Source organism: Xenopus tropicalis, chromosome 7, assembly GCF_000004195.4.
Source record: "Xenopus tropicalis strain Nigerian chromosome 7, UCB_Xtro_10.0, whole genome shotgun sequence".
NCBI lineage: Eukaryota > Metazoa > Chordata > Amphibia > Anura > Pipidae > Xenopus > Xenopus tropicalis.
In genome coordinates, this window is record NC_030683.2 from 107,651,115 (window position 1) to 107,671,621 (window position 20,507).

General features: G+C 41.6%; 1 protein-coding gene across 4 annotated transcripts in view; it reads left to right on the forward strand.

Annotated features, from left to right (window-relative positions):
• megf8 (multiple EGF-like-domains 8) overlaps positions 1–20,507 on the forward strand; it is a 31,669-nt gene that overhangs the window by 3,279 nt on the left and 7,883 nt on the right. For all 4 annotated transcript variants that reach the window (XR_001171338.3, XR_004223656.1, XM_002936396.5 and 1 more), the window contains exons 2-33: positions 2,192–2,393; positions 2,883–3,046; positions 3,860–4,063; positions 4,167–4,347; positions 4,865–4,953; positions 5,728–5,941; positions 6,813–6,993; positions 7,659–7,804; positions 7,913–8,038; positions 8,172–8,326; positions 8,420–8,527; positions 8,616–8,763; positions 8,933–9,096; positions 9,580–9,774; positions 10,006–10,206; positions 10,415–10,645; positions 10,725–10,843; positions 11,326–11,457; positions 11,778–11,891; positions 12,504–12,752; positions 12,894–13,078; positions 13,212–13,422; positions 14,063–14,261; positions 14,387–14,522; positions 14,639–14,853; positions 15,824–15,931; positions 16,011–16,129; positions 16,285–16,489; positions 16,644–16,815; positions 18,475–18,638; positions 19,393–19,537; positions 20,053–20,284. Coding sequence is in view for 2 of the 4 variants with exons in the window: in XM_002936396.5 (XP_002936442.2) it covers positions 2,207–2,393; positions 2,883–3,046; positions 3,860–4,063; positions 4,167–4,347; positions 4,865–4,953; positions 5,728–5,941; positions 6,813–6,993; positions 7,659–7,804; positions 7,913–8,038; positions 8,172–8,326; positions 8,420–8,527; positions 8,616–8,763; positions 8,933–9,096; positions 9,580–9,774; positions 10,006–10,206; positions 10,415–10,645; positions 10,725–10,843; positions 11,326–11,457; positions 11,778–11,891; positions 12,504–12,752; positions 12,894–13,078; positions 13,212–13,422; positions 14,063–14,261; positions 14,387–14,522; positions 14,639–14,853; positions 15,824–15,931; positions 16,011–16,129; positions 16,285–16,489; positions 16,644–16,815; positions 18,475–18,638; positions 19,393–19,537; positions 20,053–20,284 (5,399 nt within the window). In the remaining 2 variants the exon portion in view is untranslated. The remainder of the gene's footprint in view (positions 1–2,191; positions 2,394–2,882; positions 3,047–3,859; positions 4,064–4,166; positions 4,348–4,864; positions 4,954–5,727; positions 5,942–6,812; positions 6,994–7,658; positions 7,805–7,912; positions 8,039–8,171; positions 8,327–8,419; positions 8,528–8,615; positions 8,764–8,932; positions 9,097–9,579; positions 9,775–10,005; positions 10,207–10,414; positions 10,646–10,724; positions 10,844–11,325; positions 11,458–11,777; positions 11,892–12,503; positions 12,753–12,893; positions 13,079–13,211; positions 13,423–14,062; positions 14,262–14,386; positions 14,523–14,638; positions 14,854–15,823; positions 15,932–16,010; positions 16,130–16,284; positions 16,490–16,643; positions 16,816–18,474; positions 18,639–19,392; positions 19,538–20,052; positions 20,285–20,507) is intronic.

A 20,507-nucleotide genomic window follows, 5' to 3' on the forward strand; every position in this document is an offset into this window, starting at 1 on the left:
TCCTTTGATCATATGGGATCTGTGGCTACCATAATTGCTCTGTAGTAACTGTATTGACCTCCATGGAACTGAAATGACATTTATCTGTAGGTATGGCAGTCAAAAGAATGGTCAATAAGGAAGTTTAATCAGCTGTTTTTAAATTGGTTTTCAGTTGAAATAAATATAATCTGGAGAGCTCTGCAAGTTCATTTAAGTCAGCATTGGGGGAGATTCATGACTCTGCATTAGAACAGCATATCTGCCAAACGCCACTTACTGTCTACAGACCCATTTGCTGAACAAGGCACTTTAGCCAAGCCCAAGAGTGCTTATAAATATGGTCTCTCCCTGTCCTGCCCTTTCCCAGATGTCTGAGCATCCTGTCAATATAAACTCACAATTAATTCTGCAAGCTTTTCCTTGTATCAGCTTAAAAACAATGATGCAATGTGTATGAACACTGTTTTACTGCTATACTTTCCAAGTTTTCTGGGGTTTTTAGGGCAGTGGCACACAGGGAGATTAGTCGCCCTGCAACAAATCTTCGTTGTCGCGGGTGACTAATCTCCCCACAATGCCACCCACAGGCTAGAATGTAAATCGCCAGTGGGATGGCATACGCTTCGCTGCAATGTCCCGCAGTTGTCTGTAGAGGAAACTTCAGGCAAATTTGGGACATCGCAGCGATACTTATGCCATCCCACCAGCGATTTACATTCTAGCTGGTGGGATGGCATTGCAGGGAGAATAGATGCCGGGGACAGCGAAGATTTGTCACAGGGTGACTAATCTCCCCTTGTGCTCCTGCCCTTATGAGGGTTCCACTGGCAGTTGTGTAGTTTTTGCGTATAAGTATTTCAATGGGACAGTTGCCAGGTTGCATCCAGGTATGGCTTGTCTGGCCGCTTCTCTTTCTATGGCTCTGGTGCTGATCACCAAATAGGAGCATGCATAGTTGAAGTTTATCTTTTCCTGGCATCAATTATGATTGCTCCTATAGAGCCATGGACAGAAAAGGAAGAGTCTAGACATGGAGGCTGCCAGACCTGTGGCTTTACTCTGTCCTTTAGGGCCAGGTATGGGGCAGTGTGGTCTTATTCAGGAGTCTGGGAGGTGCAGTTCCTTCACCTTTACAGGAGAACCAAAGCTTAAGGAGGAATTAGGTTAGAAATGTTGTACAATATATTTTGTAGTTGCTTACCAGTCCAGAACAACCTCAGCCCTTTAGCTGTGAAGATCTGTGCCTGTGAATATGCCCAAAGTAGCTCCCCATCTTCTCTTTTTGCTGATTTACAGTACATGCTCTGTGCTGCTGCACTTACCTGAGCTTAGGAACAGACTTACAATATACTGTATATATAGAATATAAATGTCACAATACAAACCTGATTAGTAATAAATGCATATTCTCAGTACATACTCTCAGGCAACTTTGAAACCAGTGGAATTTGCATCTGAATATAATAATCAGCCTTGTATTTTCAGATTCTATGAACGGCAATCCTAATTTTCTGCTAAGATTAGCTTCTTAAGAGCTGCACAGAATGAGCATGTGTAGTGTCACAGGCACTCTGATGAGCTCTATAAGGCCTGGATCATTAAGTTTTTAGAGATGTAGGTAGCTGCAATAAGTTCAGTATATAATATATTGCAGTTCTAGCAGTATTCATTTTTAGGGTTAAATTCTCATTTGAGAATGCTAAACAGCAAAAGGAATTTATTTTTTCACCAGCATGGATTTATGCAACTTAGTTACCATTCAGTCAGTGCTCTGGCTGATTATTACACATAAAACAAATCAGTCCAAAAGTAAGAATTGCTTGTTTCAAAGGGAAAGTGGCATTCATATAGCTTGGATTTTTTTTTGTATATCAGGTTCCCATATAACAGATCTTGTACTTATACTGTCCTTCCGAAACAGAAATTAGTGCTTTTTTGTACAGTATATCGGCATGGCATAAAAGATCTTTGAATATAGCATGACAGTGACTGTTGTGTTTTTTTCTGTCTCAGTAGCTTGGAAATAATTAACTTAGTAACTTGTTTGGTTCACTAGTCTCTGGGATATTTTTCTCTAAGCAGCCAATTCTTAATTTAATTGCTGAGAAGAGACGGGGTAAAGGTAGCATAAAGCTTATTGGCTTTTCAGCAGAGATTGTTAGAAGAAAACAATGCTAGAATTAATCTCATACATTTATTTTTATTTCAGGGATGCTGAGCAGACATGGAACCCCAGGTTGGGTTCTGGATCTGTGGCTGGTACCTTAGTTTTCTCCTCTTGTCCCTTGTCCGTCAGACAACTTCAGGGGACTGTAAAGGTCAACGCATTGTGCTCCGGAGTTCCCCGGGATATGTGAGCGATGGCCCTGGGAACTATTCAGTCAATGGAAACTGCGAGTGGTTAATAGAAGGTATGTGGAAGGAACAGACAAAGTATATCCTTTCAATAGGAGACTGGAAAGTAAGGGTTTGCTCATTTAATGGGTTTGATAATAAACATGTAATAAACTAGCCAGGGATATTGTACTTTGCCACAGTCATTATTATATAGCAAGAAACCATTGGTGGTGGTTAGGAAAGAAAAAGTGCAGTATGCATAGCTTTTCACCTTCTGCCTCTAACCTCTCCTTTGCCTTTTTTGGTAAAGTTTGTAATCTGTACCCGACAACCACCATGGTTAGCGCTTCTACCCTGTTCCATGGAGTTATTGCAATTGCCAGCATATGCAGCATTTAACCCTCGCTTGCTGCTTGCAACTCTTACTTCCCTCTATTACCGTGCCTGGGAATATGATAGCAGGCACTTACAGTCAGCCTTTAGTAGATAAATCTACCCAGTTTAGGGGATTTAGAATGTCTTTAACATTTATCCACACAACTTATGTGTTTTCTTACCTGCAGCCCCTAACAACAACTATCGCATTTTGCTAAGTTTCCTGTTTATGGAGACAGAGTGCGCATATGATTACCTCTTTGTTTATGATGGTGACTCGTATAGCGATCGACTGCTGGCCAGTCTGAGTGGAAGTAGCCTGCCAAGCACTCTAGAGGCCACCTCCGGGAAGGTACGTAATTGCTGTGTGTCTCTTTAAATTTTGTATGAAATTCAAATACAAAGATTGAGGGCAAGTGGACTACAGATCACAAACCCTGATGACTTCTTGTAAGTGGACTACATATATGTAATGATAAGTAGATGGTTATATCATGTGTGCGATCCTCGGGGAGGGGGGGCTAATTACGGCGGCCTTTGGGTGCCGTAATTAGAAACCTGGCGTTGCTACTGGAGGACAAGGGGATGATCTAAAAATGACAACGTTTGCACCTAGATCGATAAGGTAACACTTATTTGTCACCACTTTTGAAAGTCTGAGATCAGTTTAAAGTCCCTTCTTTGAAAATAGTACTAACATTTATACTGATGGTAGCCATGCTTGGAATGATATAGTTGGTCTGTTTGGCTATTTTTGACCTTCTTGCCCACTTTATGCATGGAACTCTTGGGTGTTTGTTTTGTCAGACTGTTTTGTGGTACCCTTCAATTGCATTGGTTTTGCAGTCCTCTGGGGATAACTGACCAACCCTGTGATTGAAAAAGGGCATGTAGTAATCAAAGTGTGAGATTTAAACTATTTACAGGATTCAGGGGCAAACTTCGTTAGGCTTGGGCTAAATAGGCCTTATTCCAGAGTTGTTTACGATAATCACCTGATGTAATTGATGCGTAATGATGTTATTAATATGGGAGAGTCCCACAGGCTGAGATTAAGGTCGGTGGATTTGTCCATGGTTACTCGGTAGAAAGATGGATGTCAGGTGATGTTTACACTGTGCAGTTAGAAGTAGAGAAACTGACTTACTCTTTCCTTCTTCCCCAGATGCTCCTTCATCTCTTTAGTGATGCAAACTATAACCTACTGGGGTTTAATGCCACTTATAGCTTTTCCCTATGCCCACACGGATGTTCTGGGCATGGCTTATGCCAGGAAAACTCGCAGTGCCTTTGTGACCTTGGCTGGAGTGGAGAAGGCTGTCAGGTGCCCAGCTGCAGATCATATGCCCAGCATGGAATTTGCAACCAGGTATCACTTTAATACACAATCTGTGCATTATCTGTGTTCTCTGGATTTTCATACATTTTTTTGCAACAAAAAGTCACAATTTTTTCATAAATCTGTCTTTCAGGAGAATCAGCGCTGTGTGTGTTCACCTGGGTACATGGGGGAGAGGTGTGACTTGTCACTGACCGATAATCAGGGTGCAGGAAACTGGTACAATGTGAGTAGTCTGGACCCCATTTTCACCCCAAGAGCTGCAGCTGCTGGAGCCTTTCTGCCACCAACCAACTCTCTCTACATCTTTGGGGGTAAGACTCTTGCAATTAAGACAAGACTGTAGGTGACCATAACATCAGCTTCTTTGGCAAGAATAGATACACAATTTGGCCACTAACAGACTGGGCCAAATTAGGATGATCCAATCATTTAAACTCTGATTGGATCAGAATGGTGTGCTAGGAAGACCTGTTGGGATAAGGCTGCATTACTGTTCTCACCTGATGGTATTTTCTTTAGATATCAGGTTTATTTTTTGGCCAGATATTGATCAGACAGGCCATAAGGAGGGCCCCATACACGGACCAATGAGCTGCCAACTTGGTCTGGAGTCAGCAGTTTATATTGGCCTGTGTATGGCCACTTTATGCAGACAAAGATGCTTACCAGTTTCATAGTGACAAGTTGTGGTATAGTCAGTATTTGGAAGCAGCAATTGATTTAATTGTGTAAATCCTGGTGACAATGCAAATAAGACAGCGGAACATGGGTGAGGGGAACACTGCCACAATTTTATATCTATTCTTTTTTTTTTTTTTTTTCTTAAAGGTTCAGATTTGAATTCTCCACTAGGAGATCTCCTTATTTATAATTTCACTTCTAATACTTGGGAGAGGAAAATGTATCATGGCGGCCCGGTAAGTTCTGTAATGCAATTTTCTGCCAATCCTGTCCTGCTTTAATATTTATAAGTGTCAACCCATTTGTAATGTAAGTTAGCTCTTATACACTCTTTGATTTGAAAGAAACGTATTTCCAAATTCAGATCTCTTGTAATTGCTTCATTATATCACAGGGGCAGAAGTGTTTTATCTCTGATTTGGTAGCCTTATAGCTATTACTAGAAAACAAATTGATACAAGTGGGTGGAAGAGCCTTTGGGTACTACAGAAAAATGTACTACAGAAAAACGGCAGTGTCTGATTACACAGATGTGTCTTCTTTAGTTGGCATTACTAAATGCTGATAATCACTGATAATTGCCTCTACGTGTGTTTTAGCAGAGGCAATTCTCACTGTTGGCAGGGTAATTTCAGGAGTTTAGTAGCATTGAAAAAGTATCTGCTACTAGCCCATTGTGTCTTCACTATAAAGGATTTAAATGTAATTTTTTTTCAAGGACAAATGATTGCTCCATTTCCTCCACTTTGGGCAAAGGACTGTTGCATGTGTTCTATAATATATTCATTCTAACAAAAAACATTTCTCCTCCATGAATTTGTACTGTCTCCCCACACTTGGCCAGCCCATGTAGAGCATAATCTTATGAGTGAATATAATGTCTGACCTGCTATCCTCTTGCACTTTTACAGCTGCCCTATTGGCCAGACAGGGGCAAGTGATTGTTCTGTGTCCTGTACACTCTTATTATTGGTTTCTGTTCACCATCTGATATCCTCCTCCCCATGCAGGCTGCACGCCATTCACATATAGTGGTGGAGTGGAATGGGACCCTTATTTTATTTGGAGGGGAACTGGCTTGGGGAAACTTGACTGGAGATACGTGGGTGTTTTTACCACTGGAAGAACGCTGGATGGAGCTAACACATTACAGCACTCTGCATCCACCTCCAGTTGCAAACCATGCCGCAGCCTCTGTAGATAACTGGCTTTATGTGTTTGGAGGTAAGTAACCCAGATACTGTGAATGTTACTATGCAAGAAAGTCAGACTGGAAACAATATCATCAATAAATCATTATTATTATTTTATCTGCTTAATTATGCCTCTCATGACACGACTAACTGAAATGTGTTTTATCATAAATACTATTCCCCCTGCTGCATATATAAAGAAACCACCTAAGTGTTCTGTGACCAAGTATATAAAGGCACCCGGGATGTGCCCTTGTACCTTTAAATGGTCATGGGACTACTGGGTCACATCTTTATCTTTTATAATTCAGCCCACATCCTTGTAGTCGATCCTGTTTGTGGAAAAGCTCAGGCAGCACTGAGGCTATTTAGAAAAAAAAAATCAGGTTGTGAAGACATTGCATGATATGTACAAAGGTCCTCCATTCTTTAATCTTATTTGTAGGAGGGACCATTTGCATAGTTTAGCACTGAGTAGAGGCACTAGCATTATCAAGCACATCAGTGCAGGGACAATTACACAAATTTGGCGTTGGTTAACTTCTGTGAATGGAAAATAGCAAGTGAGTGATTGTGGGGAAAAAAGAAAAGGAAATTCTGTTATATTGCAATAAATGTTTCAGCAAGAAGTTACTATTGTTACCATTTTCTGACCACTAGAGGGTGTTCATCAAAGAAAATGTATTATTTTCTTATTTCAGTAGGGTGAAGTAATAAGATTACTCTCTTGATATATGTATATATACAGGACTTGTTATGTAATATTGCTTTTTATTTAAAATTACATTTGGCTAAACAGCATGTTAAAGCCACAGTCATAACTTACTGTTAGATGTGAACTGCTTCCTACTGAATTGACTATTAATAATGATTATAATTAATAATGTTTTTCTTCTCTGTAGGTCGAACCTCACAGGATGTGTTTTCATCACAAATGTTCCGTTTAAACCTAATTTCTTGGGAATGGGAGCTGGTCCTTTCAGGAGGTGGGAAGCCTCCAGCTGCTGCTGGTCACTCTATGGTGTTTCATGCTGCTTCTCGCACACTGCTTATTTTTGGGGGGCATCGGCCTTCTACAGCAAGGTAAAGGACCCAAAGGGTTTTATGTAACTTTTATATTGTTTTCTGCTGGTTTTACTCAGCAGTTTTAACTAGTGCACGCTACTGGCTCTTTTACTAAAGCTGCCCATACACGGGCAGATCCGCTCGCTTGGCTCCCGAGCAGATCTTTACCTGATATCCCCACCTACGGGTGGGCGATATCGGGTAACATGTAGGTGAATTTGACGGCGGCAATGGGGCAGTCGGTTTGGGGACCGCATCAACGAGCCGATGCGGTTCCCTATCCGACTGAATTTTCTAACCTGGCCGATCGATATCTGGGCAATTTCAGGCCAGATATCGGTTGGCCAGGCCCATCGTTACAGGACTACCATTATGGCTTGTGTCAGCTGTAGTGGCAGTAAAACACAAGTGAGCAGCTGATAGATACCTTGCCATTTGCTTCAGTTGGACCTGCTCTTCATAAGAAGTCAAATTCAGCCCATTGATGGGTTGATGCCATTTTTTTATTGGTTAAATTTTCCATTCGCCAAAACCTTGTGAAAAGATTTCCAACAAATCTAATAGAACTGCACCAGGTAGATTACTCACTAATCCCTAAACAGCCACTGGGTCTGTTGTCTCTATTGTTATATCACCTAGCTGTGAATTTAAAAAAACAAATCTTATTTTTCCCATTGTTTCAGGTTTAGCGTGCGCGTTAATACCACAGATCTTTTTCATGTGGATCTGAATTACTGGACCACACTCAGACCACGAGATGGGAATCGGGGGCCACGAGAGAGAGCTTTTCACAGTGCCACAGTCATTGGAAACTATATGGTCATATACGGTAAGTGCAGCTTAGTGGAGAACCTGCAGATATGTTAAAATCATAAATTTTTACGAAACACAGCAGCTTTTTACTTTTCGTGCTTTACATTTAGTTATTGTGTTCCAGGTGGAAACTTGCACATTCATCACCATGAAGAAAAGTGTTACGATGAGGAAATATTTTTTTACCATCTTGGCTGCCACCAGTGGGTTCCCAGCAAGATCATGAGTCAAATCGTATCCAACTATCAGGGTAAGAGTTCCATTGTCCACAGAGAAAAGGCCCCTTGTGCTTCTGAATATGTGTTCCATACAGAGTTGGATAAAATACATTTTGCATGAGTTGGGCTCAGCTATTTGTTCATTATTTTTTTACTTATTTACAGGTAAACAAGCTATGGGTGGTGGGAGATATTCCCATGTAGCTGCTTTAATGAAAGGCAGGGTCTTGCTGATAGCTGGAGGGTACAGTGGCTTTCCCCGTGATGACCTTCTTGCTTTCAAGGTGCCAGTATCTGTATACCAGACTGCTGTTCAGGATGTGAGTACAGTGAGGTTGTAAAGCTGTGTGATATTGTTATTGTTGGGAGTAATTGGGGCTTGTAATAAATTCCTGTCCTTCATTCTTCCTTAGTATCACCTTGACTACTGCCACATGTATACAGATGAGGTCACATGCTCCAAAGATCCTGAATGCACTTGGTGCCAAACAAGTTGCCAGACTCCCCAGCCCAATAAAAATGTAAACGTGCTTTCTGATACTTCTTATGTGTATGCGCTTGTCCTAACTTATCTTCATGTATATCTCTCTGGCTCTGCTGTCTTTACAGTGCTCTGATAAAAGCTGCTTGGGACTAGCGCGACTCCTTTCTGACTGTCAGTCATGCCTGGCCTTCAGCACCAACATGACTTCATCCTCTCATATTAAGCGCACTTTTGGCTGGTGTGTTCAAAATGAAACCTGCATGCCAATTTCAGGTGAGTGTAGAGAAATTTTTTTTTTCCCAGTATAATTTTTCTCTGTTCAGGATGATTTGTTATAGGGGGGGTAGGAATCCTTTAAATCCGGAATTAATGCCTGTTCTCTTTATTGGGAACCTTACTTGGTGCAGTCTATTTAAAATTGTACCTCTCCATTTACCTGTAGAACGTTCATCATGCAGTGTTGGACAAATATCTGGCATGCATGGCTGGTGGGGAACTGCCACTACATTTATCACCACTCTGGACGGTTGTCGAACTCACAATTTTTTGCCAGGCCTTCACCTCATCACTTATCATCATCCTCGTAATGAATCTCAGCCTGATGGGGTAAGAAGCAGAATATGTCTGTGTATAAGATATCAATTATTTTTTCAGTTTAAGCTTCTTGCCAATAGAATCACCACAGTTTTAATTCTATTGGTCATTGCTCAGTCAAGATTTCACACTAAAACCTGAAAGTACAACACTTTTGTCGACTGTCCTGTAAGGTTAAATTAGGAAAAGTATAGCTCATCTTTAGTGTTATAACCATTGGCGTAACTATATGTGAATTGGCCCAAAGGCAGTTTCATTTAGCGGGGACAACCTATCTCCATTTAGCAAAGTATTGCTGTCAATTGCATACTGAGAAAATTGAATTAAAGTTACATGTCCACAGTGAGGTTTTCCTCTTTGTATGTTTAGATTTTGCCACATATTTATACTGGAGAAAAAAAAACAAATGCATAATTCATTACAAGTAATTGCCCTATATCAGGGTTATCCATCTGGAGGCTCATCGTTATGTATATTTTTACTTTGTTCCTGTAGGTGTCTCTAGTACGTAATACGAAAATATCTATGACTCCCAGCACCGAAATGGATGTGTCTCTGGTGTATAAAGGATTTCTGTATCCAATGCTGAGTCCAGGCTCATCCCCAGAACGAGTTTCTATCTGGGTTCGTATCCAGAGATTCTTTGTCATCGCCCGTCTGGGTCGCGCCCCCGGCAGCCTTTCCAGTTTGGTAAGCTAAATTACTCTATGTGATCATACTATTTAAATATAGGATGGGATATTTTTTAGACTCATAGCACAGTTGTAGCGTCTTGAACGCTGGCCTAATCTGTCTCAAAAACAGTGGTGGTTAGAATGCTTTATAACTTCCTGTAATAATCAACAGGAAAGCACTGCCTGCAACAGATGAAACGTGTGTTTTGTGCTCGCTAATAATTGAAAATGTATTGCATTTCATCAGGAAGAAGTTGGGCGTTGGTCTGCGCACCAAGAAAAAGAGGAGCGTCGCCTTCAGAGAAACAGCGGGGAGCAACTGTTCCCAAATGCTGAGCGTGGAAGTCGGTACGCAGTGCAGATAGAGGGCTATCTGAACAATACTGGGAATGGACATGCAAGTGAGCTGAGTTTGATGTGGGACCGCACTGGTGTTCCTGGTGGCAGTGTAAGTTCTTGTTTACAGAGTACAGAAAAAGATACAGAGAATTTTTTTCCTGACTAGGAAAAGCTACCTGCTTGTTGGTATAAGTGATTTTACTCAGAGCACTCTTTTCACCATCCATATGATTGGCCAAAATATCTTCTAACGCATTTATACTTTTGTTTGATTATTTTTTTCCTGCATTATTTATCTGTTGTGTTTACCTTTCTAGGAGATCTCTTTTCTTTTTTTGGAGCCCCATCGATCTGACAATTGCTCTGGGTACCCTTCCTGTTTGGCTTGTTTGGCGGATCAAGGATGTGGCTGGTGTCCCCAGAATTTTAAATGTTACCAGCGCCTTGCTGGAGAAGGGGCGGAGACATGCAAGGACAACCCCTTAATCTTATCACCTAGCAACTGTCAGCTGTGTGAAGAATACAGAGAATGTGAGACCTGTGCTAAGGTATGTGCTGATCATGGCAATGATTGGTTGTGCTAACTGTGCTGAAAAGGCTGAATTTATATTTGTTCTGTACTTGTAGGATGCATATTGTGAGTGGCAGACACACAGTAGTAAGAAAGGGGATTCCCTGTGCAGTCGTAGAGGTCGAGTGCGTAACTCCATCAGAACCACTGAAGCCTGCCCTAAGGCCTGCAACCAGTATGTATGCTTGCTTAATTCTAGGAAACACAGATAATCCATTCTTCTCCAACACCCTATGTCCTTCTTTTTACTACCCTGACATTGTGGGCCTATACTTTTTACATCCATGAATATTGTTTCTTCCACTCATGACCTACATTTGCCTTTCTGTTTCACTGCAGATCCTATTGTTTTTGTTATTTTTTTTTTTTTTAATCTACCGCCAACTTCTTATGACCTCCCCTGCCATTTGCTTGTCATCTTTTAAAAATGTTTATTCTACTTTCCACCCTGAAACCCTGTGTGCCTGTCTCCAATCCATCATTGATATATCTTTGTTGGATATTTGATACTGACTTGCATAGGAATACATTTTCTTACCAAGCCTATATATTTCCTGTTTGACACATTTATTCCTTACCAATTTGTTGGCTTGTGTTTTGTGATTTTCATACTGCTTTGTGAGGGTATTGATTAGATTTACTGTGGTTTTTTTTAAGACGCCTGAGCTGTTCTGAGTGTCTCTCCAACTCCAGTCACTGCGCTTGGTGTCAATCGACAGGAAAGTGCTTCTATTTCGCAGCCTATCTAGCAAAGTATGCTTATGGGGATTGCCGAGACTGGTATGACAGGTAGGTCTCTGGTCAGTACTGAGTCTGGGATTGTATTAAAGCCCCACATTATGTTATATTCAGTAAGGATTTTTTGGTTATTATTTAACTTTGAATCATAGTTTTGCAATTATTCCTTATTACTCTCCTGTATTATTCCTTATTACTCTCTTATTACCCATTTTTTCTCCCCTGCTACCATCTTCACATCTCTGCTCTGCTCCTCCTTTCTGATTGGCTTCCTTTTTCCATTCTTCCTCCTTTTGCTCCCATCTTCGGGTCACTGCTCCTCTTGCACCCTTCTTTTTCTCTGATAGCTTGTGTCTTTCTCCCTAATTTAGTGTGCACTCAGCTCCTCAATGCACAGATTGCTCTGCATATACCACATGCCGCGATTGTCTGAAGAACTTTGAATGTGGTTGGTGTGGGAACTCTGATAACCCCACTGTTGGACGGTAAGAAAAATAATTCTGTTTCATATAAGTGTGCACACAAACTCTGGCTCAAACCTTAATGAGATGCTGTATTTTGTTCCTGTCAGATATTTTTCATCTTCAGTAGATGTAGGTAAGAAGAATGTTGGGGCATGCTTTTGTGACAGGCTTGGTTTGCTAATTAATGGACAACTTTGTTTAGAGTTCCCTTAGGTGCTAACAATTAGGCAGACCTTGGCTATGATGACACTTCAGAAGCTAATTTGGAACTATTTAATGCATTGTATGACACTGTGACCTTATACAACAAGAAACATTAAAATGCCTGGATGTTCGAAATCCCTTGATCCAACCAAAGAGGATACATGTGTTGTAATTGACTCTTTAAAACTACTCTAAAAACTACTCTTCATAATATTAATATACATTCCTATTGGCCATGTTAATCATTTTTCACTGATAGGGGCTGCTTTTTTAAAGTTCCTAAACCTGCCTGTTTTCATATACCATGTTACGGTGGTTGAAAATGAGTTTTGGTAATGTGATCCGGCTGTGTAAAGGATACATTGTATGCATATAGGGCATTCTGCACTGTCACATGTTAGATGCATATCCTCTCCATCTTTGCCTTAGGTGCTTCTCTGGGGATTTCTCTGGCCTGCGGGGCTATTCCAATTGCGCTCAAGCCCTTTCACTGTCCGGACTCACTGAACCAACAGAGCCAGCACAGTGGTCCTATTCTTTTTGCCCAGATGTTGATGAGTGTAGGCTTGAGATGGCCACCTGCCACCAGCATGCCACTTGCAGAAACACTCCTGAATCCTATGAATGTCACTGTAATCGTGGATACAGTGGTGATGGCATAACGCATTGTAACCAAACGTAAGTGCAGACACAGTCATTAATATGCTGCTAATTCAGCTCCAGTGTTTATGGAATAGTGATCTGTAATTTTAAGGACACCATTAAGTAGATTTGCCTTGGTGGTTTGAGCTGTAGCAAATGCCTTGTCTTTATCCATAGGTGTTATAATGAATGCTCTCATGGAACATGCAGTGGGCCTCCCTCTTACACTTGTGTGTGTGACCTTGGCTGGACATCAGACTACACAGCTGTGAATGAGAGTGGAGTGGAATGCAGTGTAGACTGTGGATGCCATTTTCACAGCACCTGCAAACATGGCAGAGGCATCTGTGATTCCTGCCAGGGTAAGATGTACTGTGATTGGGACAATTAGTGAAGTAGGGAAAGGAAAGTTATGTTTGAGTACAGGCTTCAGCTTTACATTGTTTTATGCTTTCTTGTATGGATCTTTGATTTTTGTTTTCTTCCATGCAAAAGACTGGACACAAGGTGAATATTGCCAGGAGTGCCAGCCTGGAAGCTTTGGAAGTGCCATCCAAAAGCCTGGGTGCCAAGAGTGTACGTGCCATAAGCATGGGAGAGCTGACCAGGGCTATTGTGACCGAGATACAGGATTATGTCACTGTAGTGACAACACCCAAGGGGATCACTGTGAGAAGTGTGCATCTGGATATTATGGGGATCCAAGGTACAGTGATGGTGTAACTGAGCCTTAATCTGCATATATAGGGAAACCAGTTGTAGTATAACTGTGCACAGCTGCCAGTGGGCGGGTGGAGGGCAGTAGGGCATATATGGCCTGATGTGGACCGAATGGGGGCAGCTCTTGCACAGAATGGGTGTAGTTTAGGCAGGTCGGAAGGTGGTCGAGCTTATTGTATAGGCAAGTATTTATTTGTTTTAATTTGTGTCCCATTCTGGCAGGACCCACAGTATAGGCAGGCATTTGCTTAATAATATGGGTTTCCTGGGATGTAGTCCCTGAATATTAAATATAATTGGGACCCATTATTTATTATGGTAGATTTGACTGTACATGGCAGTGCAAAACTGAATAGTCAGTGAGATGGTAGTCAGACATACAATAATTCACCGGTTGTATGGTTCAGTACTACCATAAAATATTTATTAGCTGATGCTTCTTTTCAGATACAATATTTTGTAAACTTTTAATGGTCTCTAGTTTATATGAGTACGATTAATTTTAGGACTGAGTCATGCTTATTTTCAAGAAATCAGATGTTTGTGAGTTATTGGTTATGAATAGTTGAGTTATACTTTATAATTGCAGGCCAAAAAGTCACTTCTCAGTGTCTATCTTTCCTTAGGAATGGCGGTACTTGTTATCTAGAGTGCCAGGGCCGGCAGTTCATCCCCAATGTGACATCCTCTGCTTTGGGCTCTCCGGCTGGCTCGTACTGTCTGTGGGTGCTAAGTGTATCTGAAAATGCCAAGCCGTGTGTCCCAGATGTTAATTGTTCTAGATTGACCTTAACTCTACAACCCGATCTAAGAGTTAACTGCACAGTAAGTGCAATATTGCCACAGTCTCCATAGTCAAACCAATATTGTTTCATTATATTTTCAGAATCTGACTTTTACTTTTCTTTTGCATTATTGCTGGATCTCTGCCCTGTTGTTTTGGATTACAGCACAGCTATGTGTACATGTTTGATGGGATTCCAGGATTCCTAGACACTGGCCTTTTGCAGTCAGACCGCAGCTTGCTTGGGGCTTTTTGTGGCCAGGGGCGAGGAGCAACGCCTATAACTGTAGAGGCCACTACAGGTAATACTCTTAGGAATAGATCTGCTGCCTTTCAGAATGAAATATTAATTATATTCAGTGTTTTTGACCTGTCTGAGCTTTTCATAGCTGGCGAACCCACATTTTTTTATTTTTAGGTGTCCTAGTAGTGTATTATGAAGCCAACAACACTGAACCAGCAGGTTTTAATGCCACATATAAAGTGCATGTGTGTTATCCACCATGTGGACCCAGTCAGGTGTGCCAGGGGCAAAAATGTGTATGCCGGAACCCTCTGTCTGACCCAAGCTGCCAGCGTTTGGTGTGTCCCAAAAACTGCTCTGCAGAAGATGGACAAGGAGTCTGCAATCAGGTGAGAAAACCTGCATGTGCATCTGTGCTTTTCCACAACTGTGTATTGGTCACCTTGTTCCATGTGGAAGGGACGGTTTCTGGGACTTGAAGTCTCTCTACTTTCCATGGTGGGTAGTGCACAGATTCCGTGGAAAGCAGAGGGACATCAACTTCCCGAATCCATCACTTCAGTGTGTAAATGACTGTCAGCCTAACAGTAGGTAAAGAAATGATCTCTGCAAGTCGCACAACAGAACTTTTTTTTTTTCTTTTCTAAATCCCTTTTTTTTGGTGGGGGGGAAGGGTATTGAGAAGAAGGGAAGAGGATTGGGCTTGTGGAGATAAAAAGTAGAATAGCAGGGAGTGGAAACATTTAAACATATACTAAGTATAAAGTTTAGTTGTAAAGAGAAAAAGCACAAAAAAATACATAAAAGAGCATGTTTCTTAAATTATTTTTTTCCCTTCAGGCATTTATGTTACCCTATAATATTCTTGCTTCTATTGACTAATCATTCATCCAAACAGCGGTGCATGTCTCATTCCTTAGTACAAAAGTTTATTGTTAAGTAACAGGTTGACAAATAATAATTAATAAAGCTATGTGTGTTACCTTTCCAAAGCCACAGTGGGTTAAAGGTTTTGACACAGTATTTTCCACCTTGGTTTACCCTTTTCCCCCTAATCTGGAAGTGGTGCTTCTGTTTTTTACTTCCTGGATCCTCTTTCAGAACATGTTTCATCTACTTGGTGGATAATCAGTGACATAGTTACTGTTATAGCAGGTATTTGTAACCTGTGGGTGCCCATGATGATGACCCAAAATACAGTGAAATTGCCTGCTTTTACAGAATTCAGCTATTACTATAAGCTTCATTCTCCTGAGATTAAAAAAAACTGTTATACCTTGATGTAGAGGAGAAAACTATAGAGATACTATCCGATTGTATGGGAGCCTTTATATTGAAACAAATGTCATATCCTTTCAGACCCTGGGTTTTTGCCTTTGCTATCCTGGCTATGCTGGGGAAGACTGCTCATTGCCTCTGGCAGGGAAGATTGTATGGGAGAATCTGATAGACCCTCAGTTAACCGCGGTAAGAGAATTTTATTTGGATCTGGAGAACTGTGACATTCAAAATATTCTGTAACCTCTCCCCCCCCCCCTTCCTCTAGGATACTGCAAGCCGCTTCCTTCACAGATTGGGCCACACCATGGTAGAGGGCCCAGATAACACACTCTGGATGTTTGGAGGCCTCTCACTAAGAGATGGAGTGCTGGGGAGCGTGTATAGGTGAGTGCACCCTTAACACCACATTTCACTCCTTACTAACCCCTTGGTTTTGTGTACCCAATTAAACTCTGCCTTTTCCATCAACAATGCCTGCCTCTTTAACTCCCTAGCACTGAAGTGCCATCCTTTTATTGATCATTTGTATTTATCATTAGATACGCTATCTCAGAACGGCGTTGGACACAGATGCTGGCTGGTACAGAAGGTGGGGGTCCTGGCCCATCTTCACGGTACTTCCATGCAGCAGCATATAACTCCTTGCGCAATGCTATGTATGTAGTAGGTGGACTTACTGCCCAGGGAGCTTCCAAAGACTTCTGGGTGCTGAACCTAACTACTCTACAGTGGAGATTAGAATCTGTGAGTATCTTATGCTACGTGTCTCAAGACCTTGCTTTCAACATTCTGCTGTAATTAACCCCACAATGAAAGGTTTTTTTGGATTTGTTTATTGCTGTTCAGATTTCCTTTATATACTTTTGTGGTCATTGTGACTTAAATGTCCCCCCATTAGGCCCCGCTAGTGCCACCAGTGGCTGGTCACACACTTACATCTCGTCGTGGATCTTCCCTTCTTCTTATTGGTGGATATTCCCCAGAGAATGGATTTAATAACCGTGTCCTGGAATACAGCACTGAGTTAGAAACCTGGAAGGTGGGCCACCAGACTGGAACTCCTCCCACAGGTAAGAGAGATCTCATTCTCTACTTATAGTAGTCTCTCATATGCAAATAAGGGTCAGCCTACATAGGGGTAGGTGCAACTGCAGGAGCGGTAGGGCTAAAGAATACGTGGGCCTTCAATCTCAATGCATCAATTGGTTGCACCAATCACTTTAAACACTGCTGCTGCACTTTTGTGTTTAAAAATGTAGTTTATTGTGTGGCGCTTCATATCGCCGGGCCATTAAAAACAATAATAAAATTATCTCGTGGGCTGGATATAATTACATGCCGGGCCGGATGTGGCCTGTGGGCCGCGAGTTTGACACATATGTGCTAGGGGCTCCTTTCTAAACACCTACTGAAAGCCTGGAATGCTCCCTTTGTGGCCAACATTATATCCCCTAATGCAGCTCTCTTCTAATCGCACTGGCGCTGTGACACATGCGCAGTAGGGGTTGGGGCGCGTGTACGCCGTCAGACAGAGAGAGCTGGCGCGTCACAAAATGTGGAGAGAAAATATAAGCAGGAGAAACTGGGGAGTTCTGGCGCTTGCTGCTGGCACAGGTAGTGATTATTTGGGGCCAATATATGATTTTTTGGCTGCTGCCTGCTGGCATAGGTACAAACTGGGGCCAAATTGGGTAATATATAGTGTTGGCTGCTGCTGCCACAGGGACAGGCAATATAATGGCTGCTTGCACAGGTACATGGGGCAATATGGCTGCTGGCACAGGTACATGGGGCAATATGGCTGCTGGCACAGGTAGACGGGGCAATTATATGGCTGCTGACACAGGTATATGGGGCAATAATATGGCTGCTGGCACAGGTACATGGGGCAATAATATGGCTGCTGGCACAGGTACATGGAGCAATTATATGGCTGCTGGCACAGGTACATGGAGCAATTATATGGCTGCTGGCACAGGTACATGGGGCAATAATATAGCTGCTGGCACAGGTACATAAACAAAGTTGTTACGAAAAAAAGATGCCAGGTGTCCAGCTCTGATAAAATGATATAAGAGCTACTTGGGGCAATTATATGGCTGCTGGCACAGGTACATGGGGCATCTATATGGCTGCTGGCACAGGTACATGGGGCAATTATATGGCTGCTGGCACAGGTACATGGGGCAATAATATGGCTGCTGGCACAGGTACATGGGGCAATAATATAGCTGCTGGCACAGGTACATAAACAAAGTTGTTACGAAAAAAAGATGCCAGGTGACCAGCTCTGATAAAATGATATAAGAGCAAAGACAACTGAATTTTAGTCTGTTCAATAAATGTTTATCATGTTCGGCCCGTGACCTAAAGTGTGTTTTGAATTTTGGCCCCCTGTGCAATTGAGCTTGACACCCCTGCCCTAGCACATTACTGTTTACTGGCACCCCCCACTGTGACACATGTTTGCAAACTTGCCTCACCTAAAAATAATATTTTGCCCAATAAAGATAGATCTTAACAACTTTCCAGTAATCAAACATGCAGAAAAGGACAGGCAAATACTTTTCAGTTACATTTAGAATTAACTTAAGTGTTTATTTTCAGATTCGCTGAGCATCACATTTTCTTTAAGAAGCCAAAATTGTGTTTTCAGGTCCCCATCCCTCTTTAAATAATGAAGTTAAGATGTCCCTGTGATTAACAGTTATCCTTCTGTTATGCCCTAGGTTTGTATGCCCATTCCACTGTGTACCATGAGGGTACTGATGCGTTCTATGTGTTTGGTGGGCAGCGATTTCATGTGGAGGCAGTGACTGCTTCTGCTGAACTCTACAGCTTGTATTATCCCAATCTCACCTGGAGCCTTCTTGCACCCTCTCAAGGAAGAAAGGTAAACTACTTCTGATGGCAGGCTTCCTGTACACACAGCCACATTTTTCTAACTGTGCACATGTGCATGTATGTGTGAGTGATGGCTGTCCATATGGCAGTCACATCCACAGTAAGTGCTAGAATTAAATCCTCCATAGCTGTATGCTTGAAATTGTGTGACTGTTTAATACAGAACCTGTTGTACTAATGTATTTAGCAACATCTGGTATGTGCACTTCCTGATTGGCTCCCCCTTTGTACTTAAAGAATAGCTGGCTTGTCTACTTTTTGAGGTCCTAATTAGAATAATTAAGGTTTTATAGGTGTCTGGAGAGCTTTTGGACCCTGTTTACTTACTCCACTTATGTGCTAGAACCATTGTATTCCAAGTAGTTTATCTGTTATCCTCTATACATGGTGGGCCCCACAGCCCTACTGAACTCTGCATGGTGGTCTCGACTGCTACAGAAGAGATCTTTTATATAAATGGCAGGATAGCATTGGATTTTACTGTAATGTTTATAAAGCCTTGTAATGGTGTGAAGTTTAAGCTTTTTTTTTTTTTTTTTTTTTTGAAAGGTGTATTTTATTAATTTTCATACAACCAAAAACAAATAACACATTTAACATTACAATACATTACAATGGTCTTTCTTACATATGTTTATATCTTGTATTCATTAACTGTATCCTGATCTCTCTCCCTGTGTTGTTCTTCAAACAATGTATTTTTTTTCCATCATGCATCCCTAACCTAACATTGTCTTTTGTAGCCCTTATCTCACTTCTTCCACGTTGCCGCCATACTGAGGGATACAATGATAGTGGTTGGTGGACGCACAGAGCAACAAGAATACAGCAATCATATTCTCTTCTACCAGATCCACTGCAATTCATGGATCCGCCCCAACCGAAGTGGTAAGTAAAAAAAGTTTTACATTATTAGTGCTGCATTGTGATGTGGGATATTAAAGGAACAGTAACACCAAAAAATGAAAGAGCTTTAAAGTAATAAAAATATAATGCACTGTTGCCCTGCACTGGTAAAACTGGTGTGTTTGCTACAGTAACACTACTATCATTTATATAATACACTGCTGTGTAGCCACGGGGGCAGCCATTCAAGCTGGAAAAAAGGAGGAGAAAGGCACAGGTTACATAGCAGATAACTGATAACCTCTGTAGAATACACTCGTGTTTTATCTGTTATCTGCTATGTGCCTGTGCCTTTTTCTCCTTCGAATGGCTGCCCCCATACTACACAGCAACTTATTTATATAAATTATAGTAGACTTTCTGAAGTAAACACACAACTTTAACCAGTGCAAGGCAGCAGCACATTATATTTTAGTTATTTTATACACTTTTTTGGTGTTACTGTTCCTTTAAGCACCATTGTGTGAACCAGATAAAAGTATTCTTTCTCTCCTTAGATATGGTGTTGGGGCTCCCCATGAACAAATCTATAGGCCATACTGTTGCAGTTGTTGGTGGCCGGCTTTACATCTCTGGAGGATTTAATGGTGTGGCACTAGGACGCATGTTGACCCTCACTGTACCCTCTGACCCCTGCCTGTTGTTCAGCACTAATGCCACCTGTAGCCAGAGCTTGGGCAGTTGTGTTTGGTGCCAGCACAGCTGTGTATCTGCAGATACAGCCAATAGGTAATGTATACTATCCCCACAGACTGAAGTAGCTATATATAATTGTTATCAGAACTATCACCCACTTTATAGACGCCAGCTCAGGCATGTTTCTTACTGGCCTGAATACTAAAGGCATTTCAGGCTAGAAGATCTTTAGGAAGAAGATACAGTTATTTTGAACAGTGATCATCCTAATGACCCAGAGCCAAGTTGCTAGTGAACTTTCCATAGGTAATAACAC